The following is an 18,962-nucleotide window of genomic DNA, read 5'->3' on the forward strand; positions in this document are numbered from 1 at the left end:
TTTAAATAGTAAGATTCAAATTTATGGATAAAATATAATTACTAAATTTAACATTTAAATTCAAATACCTGTAAATTCCTAATATCTTACTTTGGAACGTATTATTTGGGAAATATTATAACAAAATGATAATTTCTATAGTTAGGAAAATCTTTTTGATAACTTTGTGTCAAATGCAAAACTTAAATCCTTAAAAGTTAAATTTAGACTACGCATAATAATTTAAATAAAAATGCAAATATTATATATATTTATTTAAAATTTTGCATACAATTTTATTTTTATTTGGATGAATTAGTATTTAAATAAGTTTTCAATTTCGCTTGATTTTTTTAATTTAAAATAACAGATTTTTTGAAACAGTCAAATATAATCAAACAAAATATTTGATTATTTAAAATAGAAAATTATTGGTTGTTCTATATAATAATTTGACTTAATACACGAATATTAATATACAAACTTAATATTAATATACAAATAATTTGAGACCAGTAAGAATGAAATATATTCTACAAGACAGTGCAATAATATATTACTGGACATTACCATAAAATCTAGCCATATTACTTAAAAACCTACTAGACAACTGGCAATTAAGTATGAACTGCTAAAGTGTATAATAATCATACATTAAAATATGCAGGTAATAACAACATATATTACCATAGAAACCAAACATACAACATTAAAATGTACAAAAAAATTGACCAACAATGCTAATACTATATTAGTTATTTCAGATATTACTAATAATAAAGTCAATTATTGAAAACCATTAAATAAGTTATATTTTTTCATCTAACTTTGTCTCGTGTTCAACGAGAGTTGACATTTATTTTATATTTTAGTAATACTAAAATTGGTAGGTATTAAAAACTACTCTACATTAATAAACATAACATTTGTTTGAAGCCTAGTAACACCATAAGGAAGAAATATAAAAAAAAATTTTTGAATCAACAAACATTTAGTCAATGGTGGTTTAAGTTCTCATTTTACAGTGTTGTTGTGGATTAACAAAGTAAAAAAAAAATACTATAATGGATGTAAAAGAAATGTACAATACATCTTACAACGTAGCCCATAAATATATACCCATGATAACGTTTGAACCTAAAGTAAGAGAAATAATCAGTTATGTATGAATTACATTGATGATTTTAAGTAATAGGCCAATTAAAAAATGCCCGTTTAACCGAATTTTAGGCAACACCTTTGGATCCCAATAAAGAATCGTTACCCAACACTCCCAATTTAAAACATTGGAACTATGATACGTCGACAAATGTTAATTATACCTACAAATCGGATACCATGGATCCGATTCAAAGACCTACGAGAGTAAATTTCAACAAGCAAGATTACATGATGCCTCAATGGGAAAAGGTTTGTAAAATTATTGACTTCTATTGTTACAACAGAATTATATATGTAGCTCGGATAAAGTAATAGTTTGATGACAGTTGTGGTCAGAGCCTTCCAAACCCATAAACATGCCGCCGACCGAATACTGTGATAAATACATTCGACCAGAAATGATGTCGCATGTTATAAAAACACCAAAACCAACGAGTTGTGTAAGAAAAATAAAAACTACATCAGTCACTTACGCATGATTTAGTACTATTGATGTATAAACAAATTAATGTGTAGTTTAAGCTAAAGCCAGCTATCCGGAAGGAGATTGTTGCAATGCAAACACCAAAAACTAGTGAACATAGTTTGATTCGATTACTGGACCCGTACGTGAGCACTCAAAAATTGTCATTTGTCAATTTGAATCCAGTAAATATTAATTATTTTCTATGATTAAGAACGTAACTTATTATATTAACGTTATCTGGACATTATAAAAAAAATGTTTAGGTTATAACACAACAGTTAAACTCAAAAATGTCAAAACACAAACAAGTTTTACCTGAATATGAATCATTTTATACCGAACCAATATTTAATCGCCAAAATACCATTCGTTTACTACCAACTACAAAGAAGAATGTACCTTACAAGTAATTAATGTTAATTATATATATGTATAATTTTTAATAAAATAAATAAAAAAATGTATAGTACAATATTATATTTCATATAGTGCCCATAAAACAGAGACATCAGCTTCGTACAAAATACCAATCAACACTTTAATAAATCTTGAAGATACAGTCGGAATGCCAATATCAGTTTCACCAAATCCGACATTGGCTCAAATATTTTCCATACCCGGGATGTATACAACCGAGTACTCAAAAATCAGTGGCTAATAATAGAAATTGATTAATACATAATTATATAAAAACTAAAAGTTAATACAGTTAAAAAAAACACTCGTTTGTGATTACAACTGGTAACATATCTGCCTCAATCTAGATACTGTTTTAACACTTGATTCAACATCGGCATATCATAGTAGTCTGCAATTGCTTTAAAGGTCTTTAAATATGACATAATATCTTTTCTTGGTATTACTGTTGTATAACTACCAGCACACGAACAGTATGCATTAAGATTTTCCATTTTTATCTATATATATATATATATAAAAAAAAAAAAAAAAATAATCAATATACTCAAATTAATAATAATTGTTAAATTTGTACAGAAAAAAGTAGTACCTGTGCACATGTTGCACATTGTAAATCTTGCAAAGTGTAAGCCATTGCTTTTCTACTGAGAGCGTCAATTAAATAATGCTCGATTAGAGAATTATCGTAATGAGTGCTGCAATTCGGACACGTCCATGTTTTTCTAAACACAAATTTGAGTAGATTACAATAATAATCAAATAAAAAACAATAAGTACTGCAATATTAGTAATTATTGAAATATTTATTGAGTCCTTACTTTCCTTCTACGACGCTGCGATGCGAGTCTTTACAAAGATCAATGTCTCTACAGTGGTTACAACCTTTACAAATTACTTCTGGCAATGTCCATGACAAACAAGGATCACTCCACTCGGCTTCATCACTAAAATCACCGATGCCAATTAACCGCAAAAGATTTCTTCTAAGTTTCATAACATCATCTTCAATTCCGTGATCCAGTGAGAGTACCTATTATTTTTATAATTAACAAAAATTATGTAAGTAATATTAAGTTAAACGAAAGCAAGCGAACTTACTTTACAAACAGTTTTGACAAATTGAAGGGCTGGATTTAAATGTTTTCCTCTGTTTTGTAAAAACGGAGACAAGGTATTGTGATGTTCAGTACCCAGCACTGGGTATTTTTTGTGTATCTTTTGTGTGATCCTTTATAAAATAATAAAATTAGAAAAAATAATGAAGACTGATAGTTAATTCAGATTAGTTTTCACTCACGTAAACAATTTAGTTGTCAGGTCGTCTGAGATTACACTTCGAGCGTACTCTGCAATTTGTTCACAAGAAGCGACACCCAACATATTACTTTGGGTAACTTGTGATAAAGATTCTGAAATACGTTTCATTGTAACAGAGTCAATTGATTTCATGTGTTTGTAAATGGAACTCATGTAAACAGCAATTGTCTCTTCAAAATGTTTTCGTGAATGACATACGTTAGGTAGGAATTCAGAAATGTTCCAATTCATTTCTATGCCTACCTAAAAACAATTGTCAGTAACCATCAAATTTCATTTCATTTCATTATATTTGAAATTACAAAAATTACTTCTTCAACATCTTGTCTGGAGACATCATGTTCCTTCAATAAATGCTCAACGTCTTCATTTGCCATATCAATAATATCTCCCATAGCTTGTTTTAGTTGTTGCGATAATTTAGCCTTTACTCCAGAATAATTCCACTAAATAATAAATAATTTAAATCAGCAAATAGAAAATTATTTTTAAATATATATCAGTCAGTTAACATATCAGGGTACAAGACCATTCTATAAATTAAATTCGAGTAATCTTTACACAAAAATGTTTTAAATTAATAAAAACATTTAACATAGTTGCGATAAAATAATAATACTATAACGTATAGTTAATTGTAATGATATTTAAGTATTAATGTATGAGCTTACCAAATCAAGCCACATTAAATATTCCCAACAAGGTCCTATTGATATTTGCAAACTGTGGAATAATTCTTTGTTGGTTATATTTTGTACAACGTAGCGTACATAAAATATGGCATCTTCGAGAGATTTTTTTTTTGTACATATGACAATTTTATTGAAATTAGCAAACACGATAGTAGAACCAAGTCTTTTGAACTCTGCAATCAGCTAAAAGGAAAAAAAAATGATTTATTATTTGGAAATAAACATTAGATATATTGTGTTTTATTTTATTGTACTTACCTGCATAAATAGTTTTCTCATAAGACTATACAGCGTCTTGCGTAAAGCTGGATCATACAAAAGTGCATTTGGCGATCTAAGCCATCTGCAGAGCAATATATAAGTAAGTCATTAAATAAATAACTAATAAATATACAGAGAAATCATTTCCGTTTTTAATTACCTGTAAAAATGTACCATTTGAAAATCCGCGTATGGATTATGATGTAACACTACGTCGCGAAACCAGACATTTACCATAGAACGTAATACCCGGAATGCAGCTGAACATAACGCCATTTCATCATAAGTAGGGTTGATGTATGTTCCGCCATCCATAATTTCTTCGAGCGAAGCTTGAGGTATTTGATCAAACGCAACACCAGTACTTGTACCTAATAAATCGTAACAGTTATATAATTAAATACTATTGTTTTTATAATTTATGTCTTTAAGAAACATCATTGCCCCCGAGGAAGAGAAAGTTGTTAAGTGTTTCATACTTCACGACTAGTCTTTGACCGTCAACATCATCACATTTATGTGTGTTCATAAATATACTTTAAAAATTGTTACATTTTAAATATACCTTCAAAATCATGAATATGATGAGACTGCAATAATGTCGTAACTGGCAAAGCATCAATTTCGAGCTCAATACAATAAGAAGTGTAACAACCTTCGTTATTCACGAGCATGCTAGAACTCTCTTCTAAATCCATTAACATTCTACAAAAGATTTGAAATTAAAAAAAAAAAATTCTATTTAGATCGACTAGTATTATTAAAATTTACATATTAGTTACCTATTGTCGTCTGTTTCACGTCCACCCAAATCTGGTTTGTCAGTTTCTGAAATCCATAGTACAAAATTATGTTTCATCAAATGCCTAGCAAAGAAAATATCCGAAGCAAATAGTGTAACGTCAGTCGGCAAGTTTCCAAGTGGTATTTGCAAGTATCTACACTGTTCCAGCATAATTTTCATGTTTTCTGGACTGTTTAAAAAATGATTGACAATTAAGCTACAACCGAAACGTTGCCATTCCAATTGAGCATATATTGAGCTAGTTGTGTCTTGTACATGCAACGTAACGATGGGGAATTCGGTCATTATTGGAATGTTAGATATTAAAACCTGGTTATCTGTGAAGAAAATATAAATAAATTAAACTCCTATAAGTTTACATTTGTAATAAATAAAAAAACTAACACAGTGGGTTAGAGTAAAATAGGTCTTGATCGGAATTAAAAAAAATTATGTTTGTTTATATTTTACCAATTTGTGACTGAAGTAGAAGCATTGTAGGCCCACGTTTTTCATCTCTGTAAGCTTGGAGTGCTCTATGGATTTGCCTGTATACTTGCCTTTCTTCAGTTTCTATTCGAACCTCAAAAGTAATATCAGATGGAGGAAGACTTGATTCGTCATGACCTCGAGAAAGTCTTAACAACAAATTTGTACACATTTAATAATGTAATAATTGTAGTAAATCGACATGAAATCTATAACACTAACTTGGTACTGCGTTCCTTATTGTATAAAGTGTTCAAATTAGCCATCCGATTAGTACGAACCGTATCGGTGACCCATACAAAAGCTTTTTTATTAGGTGTCAAAAATAAAGCATACATGGCTCGTGTCCCCGTTGGTGCTTTGTTGGAGTAGAAAAATATTTCTTTCATTGAACTCTAAAAGGTATGAGGGAGTAATGATTATACTAAGTCTGTATATTGGGTAGAATAAAAAAAATGAAAACTTACATTTGTTAGGTATTTATGAGATGCTTGTTTCATCTGCTCTAAAGAAAAACTACCAACATCTGGCAACGCTGCCAATTTTTTAGCTGCTTCCAACGTAACAGAACAAACACAACCCAGATTTAACAAAGCTCTTAGTTCTGGTTTGATTTTAGTTTCGTAAATTCCCTCGATATCAGGTTTGGATAGGTCACAAATAAAATTACTAAGACAAAAAAATAATTAAATAAATAAGTAGTATATATTTATTGTAAAGTTTACAAATTAATTTTAACTCACTCTTTTGTTTCAATGAAATCTTTTTCGTTTTCAGTGTACCGATATAAGTTCATCATTGGTCTAGCTCTTGGCAATACCATATTCACTTTAGTCCAACTAACATCTTCATCAGTATCGTTCGACAGAGGATGTCTTTTATTCACATAAAATACTCTAGGTACATTCATTCTGATGTTGTGTAATTCATCGCCAACCATCGCCCAAATTTTTAATACACCCAATTCATTGGACTGACATACTTGTATTACTTGCCAGGGTTGACTCAATAAAGTGTGTTGTGCTCGTCTTAAGAAACCACCTAATGTACCAGCACGTCCCTTTGACATTTGCAAATTATTGTCTCGCATACGTTTACTATCATTTCCTCCAATTATCATTTTGGCTTTCATCATGAGTTGCCAATTCCATTTTTTCTTCTGATATACTATCCAATCCTAATTTTTAAAAAATATATCAATTCTAGATTGTACTAAAATGTTCAAAACACATCTAATGTTGGGTTTTATTTTGGAGTAAATAAGGTAAGTACAGTTTTGGGTAGGATCAATTTCCAAAAAAAATATTTGAAAAACTAATAAAAATATAACAATTATTCAAATAATTTAATACACAAAATCAAGTAATTTTTTAGTTTTTTAATTTTTTACTATAAAAAACAAGTTTAATTTCGTTAATTTCATTCCTTCTCTTTAAATGTTTTACTAGATTACTAGTATTCATAATAGTAATTTAAGCTATAATTTAAAGATGAGAAAAACATATTTTAACAATGTGGTTTTTTTTGTCTATTTTTCTGCAACCTATGAGCCACTAAACTGATTTACTCGATTAGCAACTCTATCAACCAGAAGTTGTATCCTATTATTGGGGTAAATATTATTTTATCTTTAAATTAAAAAAATAATAGAGATAATTTTTTTATCTAAATAGTAAGTAAGTAAATGTTTAGGAATAATAAAAGTATTTCAGAATGATACTAACCTTTACATTAGTGGCTGGTGGAGCAGGTCCTAAAGCTTCTTTCCAGTTTCTAGCGTCAATGGGCGACTGATCGCGTTTACGTTTCTTTGTGACCATTGGCCTAGGTCTAATTTCTACGAGATCGTTGTCAATGTTTTCTCCAATATCTTCTATATCTCCGACCTGTTTTGGTCCTTCATCTTGAACAATAGGCGCTGCCTGAAACATTGTTGTAATTTTTTTTTGTTTCATCGGGTCGGCTTTCATTAACATTTTTTTGTGCAACCAATCAGGATGTTTAACTCTTGGAACCGGGTTGGTGACCTAAAAGAAATTAAAAAAATTATCATTGAGTCGTCATATTATTTGTATTGTTTGTATTTACCCCTTGCAACGTTGCCGGTATAGTTATAATTTTCTGAATGGTACCGCTCAAACGTTCAATATAATAATCCCAATCGAGGACATCACGAATATCAATGTCCTCAATAGAGTTATCGTTCAGCCATCTCCTTAAATAATGCCTCTTTACACTCAATTCAGACTGGAAAATAGCCAGTGGTATTGCCCGTTGCGTAACTGGCGAGCCTTCTGGTTTTTTAGATATTATGAAACGACAAGCAAGACCTTTGTCTTTAACCATTTGGTCCCCTAAAAATTCAGCCAAACGTTTAGCTGTAGATATAGATGTCGATTTTTGTGTTCCGTACTCTTCAAGTTTTCGACTCATAGAACGGTTTTCAGATATAAGCTCAAATAATTCAGAATCTGGCATATTTTTGCCCTGCAACCACAAAATGTCCAAATAATAAATAACTACAGAAGAAATTAATTACAACATTTAGGTTTTGAAAAAATATTCAAATCTCAAGTCTAATTTTAATATTCATGTGAAAATTATGTATTGTAGTTTGTAGTACAAGAGATAAAAAGTTTAACACTTCATAATTACTTTGGAGTACAAAACATCCAACCAATAGTCAGCAACAGTGGCAACACTTTCGTAGCATTTTTCCAACGTATCACCTTTCAGAAACGCTTCAAACACAGATGACTGGAAAATTTTTATTATTTGCAGTTCTCCTCTCCTTTTTACTTCAAAACTAAATTTTAAAATATAAAAAGTTAGTAAATTATAAATTAAAGCATTGCATATTTTTGGCAATCAAGTTTTGATAGTAATTCTTACCCTTTGAGCTCTGCTAACGATTTATCAAAATTAAATACTGCGTAACGTTTTTTCAGTTTTTTTCCTTCTTCCTTGGAAGCAGGTAGCACCATTGCTAAATAAGGCCCATCGACTTCAAAAAATATAGAATTTTCACTCCTCATTTTATAAGTTAACTTTTCGGGATCAACTAGATCGTGATAAATGTGATTGGTGAAATGTTCCTAAAGATATACCGATTAGATTTCTTAAATATTTTGTTGGATAACTTATCGAGTAGAAACAGATTGGACAGACCCCGACCTAATGGACACATCTAAAAAGCTGGCGAACTAAAATAACCAAACCGTTAAACTTATAAATATTAATTGTTTAAGACTCATAAATTATGAGTTTTTACCAACTGTGTTATCTCATTCAGCAAGATTATGGTCTCGAGATTTAGCGACAGGCGATGACATTGACTTAGCTTTATATTTACTTGAATATTAAATAACAATAAATTTAAATAAAATAACGAATAACTAATAACTTTATTGTAAATAATTTAAAAAATAAATGATTCATTAAAAAAGATGTTTTATTTATCACATTATCTAAATAAATAATCATTCAAATAAAATGTTGGGCACTATCTATATCTGTTTTATATTTAGGGAAATATCCATAGATCTATTGCCCAGAGGGGGTACACCCTCAGTCCACTCTGTCCCTTCTGTTAGGATTACTTTTTTGTAATTAAAATAACTTACCTTAACCATAGAGTTTAAGACTGCATTTGGAAAAGATACAGTAAATTTTGATTTTTTCGCGTGTGTAGATTGTATTGTATAGTTTTCTGGGAACGTTGATGGCAATACACACCATATACCGTCTGTGTCCAATTCTAACGGTCTACCGACTTTTTCGATAATTTCACGAGCCTTTGTAATGATAGCAGCGCCGGTGCAACACACTATTCCAGCCATTTCCATACTATGCCAGCGAGCTCTACAAGATATTATTATTTTTAAGTAAATAATTTACGCTAAATTAAAAAAAAAAATAAACTTTTTAAAATATGAATTACCCTTTTCTCATGACGTATCCATAAAATGAATTAAGAATACACTTGTGAGCCAACTGTAGTGAATCGTACAACACTTCTCGATTTTTCGCAGACTTGATTTCAACTGGATCGCCGCTAGCAATGGCTTCAGAGATTTGTTTCTTAGCCACTTTGCAAAGTCCCTTGTATTCGTAACGTCTATCTCTGAATGCCCGTACTGTGTCGACATAAAAGGAATTCTCTTTCTGGCAAATAGTAGTTGTTCGCTCTTCAATTTTTGTCACATGAGTTTTTTTGTAAACTTTACGGCAGTATTCTGTTAAACGTTTTTTTTCCCACGTGGCTCTTTCGTCTCGATTCAGTTGATGGAAAGCTCTTGGAGGATCATCGGGTAATCGACCGGGGAATTTTTCTGTTTCCAATTGCTGCTGAATACGTTGATACTCCGTTCGTGACGCAGGCACTAACAAAACAATTAATTTAAATATTAAAAACAATTGTTTTTGGTATTAAAAATACCAAAGACAATTTATCAACAACTTACTCAATTCTCCTCTCCATTGCCAAGTCATACTCCTTTGGCATTTAGCTCCAGGAACATTAAAATCACAAGCGGCACATATTTCTTCATTGACCATGGCCGAAGGTTGTAATCTATTCGTAAGAATGATGTTTGGATACATGGCACCCACGTCCAAATGATAAATTAAAGGTTTTAATAACGGATAAGGGTCTTCTTTAAGTACGTTTAATTTTTCAATGACGTCTTTTAAAATTTCATCTAAATTTGTGACAGTATCCAAAGGGACGTTTTCTTCCTCTTCAATGGCAAATCTCAACACTTCTTTAGCTTTACCTATTAGCATTTCAAATGCCGCTGGGTCTAATCTAAACCTGCAAGGGATGTCAGCACGAAACACACCCGACTCCAACGCTTCTACATGGCCCCCAACATAAGTTTCTTGATCCAGAACGTGACCATCTTCGTGGAGTTTATTGAGTTCTTGTTCCTGTTTATTCGGAAATATTATGTTCACGTGGAATGCTTCGACCATCAAAAGACTTTCACATAATGTACCAGACCCTTTTCGTAAAACCTATGGAAAATGTCATAAAAAAACTCATAATATGTCAATGTTTTATAAAAAGTTCGTGGATATCATAACTAAAAACACTGAGAAATGAGAAGTAAATAAAAGAAATAATACCTGGATAACTAACAAAAAGTTCATAATAATTAATAGTCAAACAATCAGTAAAATCTATCTAACATCTAACTAAATCAGTAAAACAATTAGTAAAATCTAGGGTTTTTTTATATTGTGTTTTAAGGGTTTATATTATTAATTTGTATTGTTTTTCCAATAAATCTAACTAAAATTAATCTGAATTTACTAATTCTTAATTTCAAATCGGTCTTTTGGCAACCATAGAGACAGTAGTAAGCTATAAGAGTACAAATAAAGTTTAGATCCATCAAACAGATACGCCATAAAGCGACTTCTACAAATGTAATTTTTTATCAAAACTTTCATTTTTATCAAACAAAGAAATATAACTTATTAAAAATAAATATTGTATGAGAAAGTCAAAACAGATTTCGGATTAGTGTAAATTACATATTATTTTCTAAGGAGAAGAGCGATTTTATCTAATTTTTATTAACAGTCTGATAAGGGTGTACACTAAATGTTCAGAGGCGGACTGGGTAAGGAAAGTACTACTGTCCTTGAATTTGAAAAGGTCCCATTGGCGAAATTTATAGAGAAGGAATAATTGGGAGGGCCAGGTAATATTGATCGTGAAAAGGAATGGAACTAACCGGAAACCCAAATAAAACTAATTTTGGTTTAAGAATTTTATTCCAAACCCAAAACCCCGTAACATTGAAATTATAATTAAGAGGCAAAAACCAGAAATCAAAATTAGAATACAAAAAATGTATGAAAACTACACTGTGTCACTTTCACAACCAGTTTGTCAGGCAGACTGCCATAGAGACTGTTACGCTCTAGTTCTATTTTTAAATGCGATTTATAACTGATTGAGTAAACAGTGATTTTGAAAGTCTGTACTACAATTAATAAAGAATAATATTGTATTTTATTTTATTAGGATATTATGTCTTGATTGAACTGGACGAAAACTGTAAGAAAAACATAACTGAAAAAGATAATTTCACCTTCGTTCAGAGAACGGAAAACCCCCAGTTACAAATATACAAATTAAGACTAAAGCACCGAGTCACTTTCACAAGTTGTCTACCGAGCGATTTCAAAATTTTTTTTTTTTGTTTTGTTTTAAGATTTAACATCTCTTTTATGGAGGCTAAAAGGCAGATTATTAATTATTGTTTTCTTGCAAGTAGGATTCTGTTGGGCGGTAAATCAATATAGTCCAGCTTGTCCATGCGAGTGTAATGAAAAAGTCACGACTTTATGGAAATATCTGAGCAGCAAAAATTGTCAAAACCGGTTCGTTTTTTTTTTTTTTTTGCGAAAAATCGTGTAGCTTCAAGTGTATATTGTATAATTGGTATCGGAATTGTCAAAAACGTTTTGATTTTCGTTAATGTAAAGCCGTGACGTAAATTGCATCATGACGGAGGACGCATCCTTTGTGACATGCTATTAAAAGTAATTTACCCACTACTGTTGGTCGGTTAGTCAATAATTGGGTTATGAAAACTTAACATTATTCGGACCGTCAATCAAAAACAAATTACTAACGTGCGGCTTATAAATATTAATACATCATCTTCACCCTCGCCCTGTCGTCGTCCTAACATCATCTGATGTGTGTGTGCACGTGTTAACTGACAGTTACAAGATCATCTCCCACATCCACCCAACTCCTACGCAGTGTCCGCCAAGAGCAGCCGAGATTCTCTATAAAATAGGATAGGGCACACTCGGCCAAGTCATTCCGCCGGTTCAACAGTAACCGCAAGTCGACTTAAGCACCGGAGGTATGTATATAGTATCAATAGTAGACATATACGAGTACAGTATAAGTGGAATTACACGTAAAACTGTTGTACTTGTATTTCTGTCAAATTGTTTATAATTATTGTTCTATTGTCGAGTCACCGTGCACTATTATGTTTTTTTTTTTTTTTTGACACATTTCTAGAGCAAGATGAAAATCTCTTTATACTTGAGTTTGCTATCGGTGGTGTTAATTTTCAAAATCGTATCGGCCAACCAAAGGTTGCAATATTGCGGCTCTCGGCTAGCAGACGTATTAAGTACGCTGTGTCACGGGCAATACAACGAAAAATCAAAAAGAAATCAATTAGGTGAGTTTCGATGCGTGCATAATATCTCATATCTATACTTACACATAAAGATACAATGTACATCTTAAACGACACTTGCATCGACCAGTGTGGAGGGTTTCGCGTGGTTAAGATGTGCAAGGTTGAGATTAAGTACAAACACAAATAAGTCTAGCGATTACACTGTACAGTAAAATTTAACTTTCTGTAACACAATCCAAAATACGTTGATTTTTTTTTTCGAAGTTGGCCAAGATTTTTATAGCACGTCTAACTATTATTTAAATTTCTTCTAAATCTGTAAACAACGCACAGAAAAAATAATCACAACTTTGCAATTGTTCTTAACACCACGAAATGGCGTTTTTACAAGTTTTGGAGCCGATTTAAATAATGACCAGACTGGCTAGAAAATGTTATGCCTGCTGTGGATTCTTGTTATTGAAAAATCATGATGTACTGTGTAATGTATTCACCATAAAATTGTAATTTGATATTCAAAGTTATATTAAAGCTTTGTCAGTAGGGTTTCAATGTTTTGTTTTTTTCAAAAAAATAACACTTTCACCGCAGGACGCATTATTAATCATTGATTAAAGAAAAATCGTTTATTTCATCACCAGTTTTCAAAGAAACATTTGACAAATTACAAATTGTTCAAGTTAATTGCTCATAGTTAAAAAAAACAGAGTTCAATGCGCCTATAAGATCTTTGTTGTTTTCTATTAAAAGTTACATAGATGTGAGTAAGAAAGTTCATTTAGAAATGATTACCATTACAAAGTCCAGCCATCTCAAAAAAATATCAACACCCAATTACTTTACAAGAACCGTCAGGGCTTTTTCCCATTTAAAATCATTTTGCACCACTAAAACGGTTACAAAATTGTACACGCTTTAACACAATCAAAATTTGATGCTAAATATTGCTTTTTAATAAATAACCAGCGCAAACAATAATTATTTTCAAAAGGCATAATTTATAGTAAAAGATTGTCGACATTTTTTGAGAATGAAAAGAAATGACGATTTTATCCATTGTGATAACCATTAGTTAACAAGTACTTGTTTGTGTTACACTTGAGACATAATTATAATGTAAGAATATAAGTTGGGTATCCTACTGTTTTTTTTTCTTTTTTAAGATTTACACGGTCTAAAAAATATAAACATTTCATTGTCTAAATAGTAACTACCGAGTATTGTGAGTGGTACGAAATTGCACCTTTTTAATTTTTGACATAAGACTTTTTTCTAAACTAGAGTTTTGTAGGCAAACACTAAACTCACATAGGGAAAGTATCCAAGTAAAGTAGGCATGCATTTCTTATTATTTCTTATTGACAATTTTATAAATTACCAAACTGTCGATCTAATTATGATTTTTTTTAAATACATAACATTTATACAGGATCCCCGTTTAAAATCCAAGTTAAGATGTTAATAAATTACCTGAAACTTTGATCCAAACTCAAACCTTAATTACAACAAAATTATAGAATAAGACACGATAATAGTAAATGTTCTGCCTCGTTCTAGATCACAAGAAGTATAGCAAAAACATAATATATTGGAAGAGTTTGAGGAGATTTTTCAAATAATTTTTTTTGGTTATTGATTTTTTAAATTCATGTTTTTGCAAATATTGTAACTGTTATTATTTGCTTCAAATATTTTTTTCGCCCATGTAAATTGCTAGGAAATTTTATCAACGTTGTTTTTTTATCCATAACTCTCCAAAAATGTATGTATTTTCACGATGCTTTGCGTGCACAAGACAGACATAGGACTATGGTTATCTCTTACAATGCAAAACAATTGTAATTTTCATTTGAATACTTATTCATGAGAAAATTATTATTTTATCTATGTAAACAAATTGTATTTATTGTGAAACAGATTCAGATATGTGGGATTATAAAGAACTTGAAGACTACAATGAAATTTACTACCCATTCCGTTCTAAGAGGGATGCAATGTCGTTTATTACATACAAACAGCCTACCTCTAAAAATAATAAGATTATCGAAGAATGCTGCATTAAACCTTGTGATATGTCTGAAATTAAAAGCTACTGTCAAAACTCAAATTAAGAATTAGTGTTACGAATTTTTGAGTGCTAAATAAAATTTTAATTATTATTAAGTATTTTCAATTTGTTTGCTTACCTCATCGGGCTCCATCGGTATAATAGTGCACAAGGCAAAAATGAAAGGATGTACATATTTCATATATAAATAGTAAGTAGCAACAGCATCCGAGACTGAATAGTTACATAGTACTTGAGGCTCATCCGTTGCAAGTCGACACATATCTTCAGGATCAAGCTCGACAGGATCGTATCGAAGTTTAGCTTTAGCCACAGCTTTTAAATTTTGCGATCCAACTGGTAGATAAGAATCTCGTTTTACCCAACTACAACAAATTAAATAATAATTATAATATAATATTAAAATAAAAAAATTTGCGCAACGGACAAAAGTTTTACTGAAGAAAAAGAGTAGTTTATTTTAAAGTAGTTTAATCAGTACAATAATAAAAACCCTTTTTGGGTTGAATACTTTTTTTATTGACTATAATAGGATCTATTTTCATCATTTACCATACTATTTTGTCTGTAGCGGTCATAAAATCGAATAAAATATTTTTTTTAATTTTGACACTTACAAAACATTGTTATAAATCATTTTTTTTTTTTTGGTACTGTAGTAAAATTAATGTTATTAATTTATTTAAAAACATTTTAAACAAAACAAGTTAATTTTAAACAATTAATAAAAGTTATGCTTCTATAGATATTAACAAAAACTGACAACATACGGTATATAATAATGTTTTCTAAAAGTTTTTGAAATTTCAAACTATACAAAAACTATAAGGAAGATGACCGTTTAAGAAATAGCTAGATTTACATCTGAAATTTAGGCTATGTGATGTTACCTTAAGAAAACGCCAAAAATAATGCATTCGTATTTCAAATGCTAAGAAGTCTACAATAAATAAATTATCTATCCCATATAAGAGCACAAAAATCAAAACGCATCACTCATATATAAAACTGTTTAAACATTTCCAAGGTTATTAATCATTTATAAGGCCATGATAATGCACTAGATAAAAATTTTAATATTTGATTGTTTTACTGTTAAATGTTAATAGTTATAGCTAATGTAAAATTTTTATGAAATACCATAAACAGTCCATATGCATAGCAGGTCGACTGGCGTAAACACCTGCTGAATTTTTCGCAAATCCTATTTCTTGGGCCATATTCATATCATGTATAGCGGCTCGAGTTTCCACAAATGGCCAATCGAAAAAGTCACCATTGTATGTGACTATTATATGTGGCCGAACGTCCATTATATGTTCAAAAAATCGATTTAAAACTGCTGCCTCGTCAGCTTCATTAAATACAGTAAATAATCCTAAGCAAAAGCAAAATATGTAATAAAACATATTATAATAGTAACAGAGTTTTAAATTATTACCTTCATACTCAGGTGTTGGTGTGTACTCAAAATCGTCGACGTCGGCAGATATTATTTCACGGTTGTTGATTAAATACCCCTGACCGTCAATCATATATGAGATCATCATAATTTGATCAGTATTTGCGTCAGGAAATTTCAATGGGAGTTTAGTCGTCTCGATATCATAAGCCAAAACGATCATATCCGGTCTGTCAATGATGTCGTCTCGACGTGTAAAAGTAGCTTGGTTGTAGGGTCCACGACATTGGACTGTATACCATAATCCAGTAAATATTTTCAAGTCTGTCGATACCCGATTGTGATAGACAACGTCATATTCTCTAGAATCGTAATTAAATACATATTTATTAGGTCCATTAGGTCAAATTAGGAGACGCTTACAAAATTAGGGAAATGCATACTTAAAAAATAAAGTGAAAAAAAGGTAACTAGTCACATTAAATAAATCAACTCGACTATAAAAAAGTTACTTGACAGTAAGATGAAAACAAATAAATTAAAAAAGAAAATGTTGAAGATGGAGAAACGAGTGTTTCACAGCTGGATTCAATATTCAATTTTCTAATTAAAAAACTTTCTTAAAAATCAACTCTAAAATTCCCATTTATAGCATGCATCTGTAAGTATTTAATATCTCTAAAAACAATATATAACCTGATATCAATAATATTTTCCATATGGTCGACTTGTTTTTTAGTTGAAGCCACCTCTGATAAGTTTGCTAAAGATTCTGTCAACATTTCTGTATAATAGGAATTATTTTTTCGTGCTAAACGATTTTTGCGCACTGATGGCATAATGGATTGGCGTACTTTATTCATTTCAGTAACTGTAGCAAATGCCATTTTTATATATCTTTGTTTTAAACCTATCAAATGGTTTGGCTGAAAATAACTAAATTTATTATAACCAAATAAAATTTTCATATGCAATTTCAGTACTGAATTAGTTTTACCATATCTAAATCTTCTTTCATAACAGTTTCAATACTAGTAAAACTGCCAGCAAATTTTTTACTAATATATGCAACTACTTCTTGTATATATTCTTTTTTGGCTAATAGATAGAAATATGGTTGAAAAGGTTGTGTGACTCGGAAACGAGATCCATCATCTTTAATAAAGTAATAATCAACAGCAGCAACCAAACGTTTGTCTTCATCGACAATCTCCGTCTGAAACATTTGATTTTCTCAAATAAATACAGTGAACAATTTAAAACAATAAATTCAAAATTCCTTTCTTACACTGTGCATGTTAATGAGGTAGCCCGTGTGTTCTTGATAATCTTTAACTCGTATAAAACCATATTTATTATCTATTAAATCGTTTTCTATTGATTGCTTAAGTCGAACGTCATTTGAATCTTCTTTAAATTGGCTAAAAATAATAATTATTAAAACAGTATAATATTTAAAAATGTATCATTGATGTACAGTAATGTCTTGGATTAATTACTTGAAAAAAGACTTCTCCGGTGGTTTTACAAAACGTCCTGTATTAGCAGCACACATATTGGTTACAAACACAAAGAAACCATAAAACACAAATATAAATTATAGAAAAATATTGAATTTGAGCGATAAAAAATATCTTAAAATAATTTTTCAATTCAGGAAAATGGAAAAACTTCAAAAAGGAATTGGCAATTAGTATAAAAATCAAGTAATTAAAAAGTAAAAACAGAAAACTGAAAAGATTTCTCTGAACGTAAATGTGAATTGTGATTCGCATTCGATTATCAACTGTTTTGTTCTGATAACAAATTGTAAGAACTGGCGGGAAATGTCATCATTGGAAGATACAAATAAGATAATTATTATTGATAAGTCTTATCAGTAACGATAAAATTGATTTGATAATTGATATTCTACTGTCTCACACCGATTTTTTGCAGTAATATAAGCTAAACAAGCTACAAATTATTGCCTCTTCGGTCTTCCATCAATGTTAACTCTTTACAGTTCCTTTTAGATGCGACACAGAGTTGAGGAGGTATTAGTTTTAAAAATGTGTGCTTTTTATTTAGCCCACACGACAACTAGAACTGCTGACTCAATGTAAATCTAATAGACTCAAATGGATTTAGTTCTTATTAAAAAATGAAGGTCGATCTATTTAGTTTCTTTACAACTAGTAAAACCCAATCTAAACCTTTTGTATCTTAAATCCGAATTGTCAATTTTCTATGATTTTTTAACACGCTATTCACAATAATAAAATAGTGATCGATTTGTTTGAGAATTTAAAATAAATAAATAATAAACATTACATTAAGTCAACAAGTTTATTGTTAAATAATTCACTGATTTCTTTTAAATTTTTGCTTTGATGCGGAGCTGAGAAGGTATTGGTCTTACAACGATGTGTTACTCTTATTGTGTCTGGACCCACGATATCTTCTAAACGCTGAACCGAACCGAGTAATCGTACCTAAAAGGTGATTTACTGGGCCAAAAAGTTAAAATGTTTATCCCTTGGCCCTTCCCATAAAAAATCGAGAAAAACAGCAAAAAAAAAAATATATTTTTCAATTAATAGAATTATTACGGGCCTCTCTATACATATTTTTTTTAAGTAGTCGAATTACTTCCAAATTTGTATGGAATATTCGTTAGACGTATATAGTACAACCGATAAACGTTGACGAACCAAAACAATATCATAAACCCTTTCCCTATAGAATATTAGTATTTCTACCATT

The 18,962-nt window shown here is 30.5% G+C and overlaps 3 protein-coding genes across 4 annotated transcripts; 2 read left to right on the forward strand and 1 right to left on the reverse strand.

The window, feature by feature from the left end:
- Window positions 1-510: 510 nt before the first annotated feature.
- Window positions 511-2,492, forward strand: LOC126842716 (uncharacterized). Of its 2 annotated transcripts, XM_050579829.1 has the most exons (7): window positions 632-646; window positions 1,005-1,121; window positions 1,210-1,389; window positions 1,467-1,580; window positions 1,657-1,788; window positions 1,870-2,012; window positions 2,096-2,492. In XM_050579829.1, the coding sequence occupies exons 2-7, from the start codon at window positions 1,044-1,046 to the stop codon at window positions 2,262-2,264; spliced, it is 816 nt and encodes a 271-aa protein (XP_050435786.1). In that variant the 5' UTR covers window positions 632-646; window positions 1,005-1,043; the 3' UTR covers window positions 2,265-2,492. The 2 variants fall into 2 exon arrangements, with proteins under 2 accessions (XP_050435787.1, XP_050435786.1); XM_050579830.1 differs by lacking the exon at window positions 1,005-1,121 and having other exon boundaries at window positions 511-646.
- LOC126842715 (DNA polymerase epsilon catalytic subunit 1) lies at window positions 1,967-17,955 on the reverse strand. Its single transcript, XM_050579828.1, has 29 exons — window positions 17,717-17,955; window positions 17,506-17,638; window positions 17,215-17,433; window positions 16,914-17,143; window positions 16,257-16,579; window positions 15,956-16,193; window positions 14,934-15,180; window positions 10,033-10,585; window positions 9,510-9,951; window positions 9,193-9,430; window positions 8,462-8,664; window positions 8,225-8,375; window positions 7,658-8,056; window positions 7,294-7,596; window positions 6,313-6,746; window positions 6,037-6,238; window positions 5,792-5,964; window positions 5,552-5,718; window positions 5,079-5,418; window positions 4,862-5,001; window positions 4,457-4,667; window positions 4,294-4,378; window positions 4,015-4,218; window positions 3,655-3,789; window positions 3,324-3,586; window positions 3,125-3,254; window positions 2,845-3,056; window positions 2,616-2,748; window positions 1,967-2,523 (listed from the first exon to the last, which is right to left on the reverse strand). Exons 1-29 carry the CDS (start codon window positions 17,770-17,772, stop codon window positions 2,362-2,364), a joined length of 6,726 nt encoding a protein of 2,241 aa, XP_050435785.1. The 5' UTR covers window positions 17,773-17,955; the 3' UTR covers window positions 1,967-2,361.
- LOC126842717 (LIRP-like) lies at window positions 12,297-14,913 on the forward strand. Its single transcript, XM_050579831.1, has 3 exons — window positions 12,297-12,456; window positions 12,621-12,786; window positions 14,665-14,913. The coding sequence occupies exons 2-3, from the start codon at window positions 12,627-12,629 to the stop codon at window positions 14,856-14,858; spliced, it is 354 nt and encodes a 117-aa protein (XP_050435788.1). The 5' UTR covers window positions 12,297-12,456; window positions 12,621-12,626; the 3' UTR covers window positions 14,859-14,913.
- Window positions 17,956-18,962: the final 1,007 nt, after the last annotated feature.

Source organism: Adelges cooleyi, unplaced genomic scaffold (assembly GCF_023614345.1).
Source record: "Adelges cooleyi isolate 19-005CV unplaced genomic scaffold, UGA_ACOO_1.1 ACOO_flye_CR_arks_rails_tigmint_CR_PRNA_574, whole genome shotgun sequence".
In the NCBI taxonomy this organism is placed as follows: Eukaryota; Metazoa; Arthropoda; class Insecta; order Hemiptera; family Adelgidae; genus Adelges; species Adelges cooleyi.

Coding starts and splice junctions, on each gene's coding strand:
- LOC126842716 (XM_050579829.1), top strand. CDS start 1,044: ATGGATGTAAAAGAAATGTACAATACATCTTACAACGTAGCCCATAAA. Junction 1,789..1,869: donor CATTTGTCAATTTGAATCCA/GTAAATATTAAT, acceptor AAAAATGTTTAG/GTTATAACACAACAGTTAAA. Junction 2,013..2,095: donor AAGAAGAATGTACCTTACAA/GTAATTAATGTT, acceptor TATTTCATATAG/TGCCCATAAAACAGAGACAT.
- LOC126842717 (XM_050579831.1), top strand. CDS start 12,627: ATGAAAATCTCTTTATACTTGAGTTTGCTATCGGTGGTGTTAATTTTC. Junction 12,787..14,664: donor ATCAAAAAGAAATCAATTAG/GTGAGTTTCGAT, acceptor ATTGTGAAACAG/ATTCAGATATGTGGGATTAT.
- LOC126842715 (XM_050579828.1), bottom strand. CDS start 17,772: ATGTGTGCTGCTAATACAGGACGTTTTGTAAAACCACCGGAGAAGTCT. Junction 17,144..17,214: donor TGAAAGAAGATTTAGATATG/GTAAAACTAATT, acceptor AGTTATTTTCAG/CCAAACCATTTGATAGGTTT. Junction 6,747..7,293: donor CACCAGCCACTAATGTAAAG/GTTAGTATCATT, acceptor TTTAAAAATTAG/GATTGGATAGTATATCAGAA.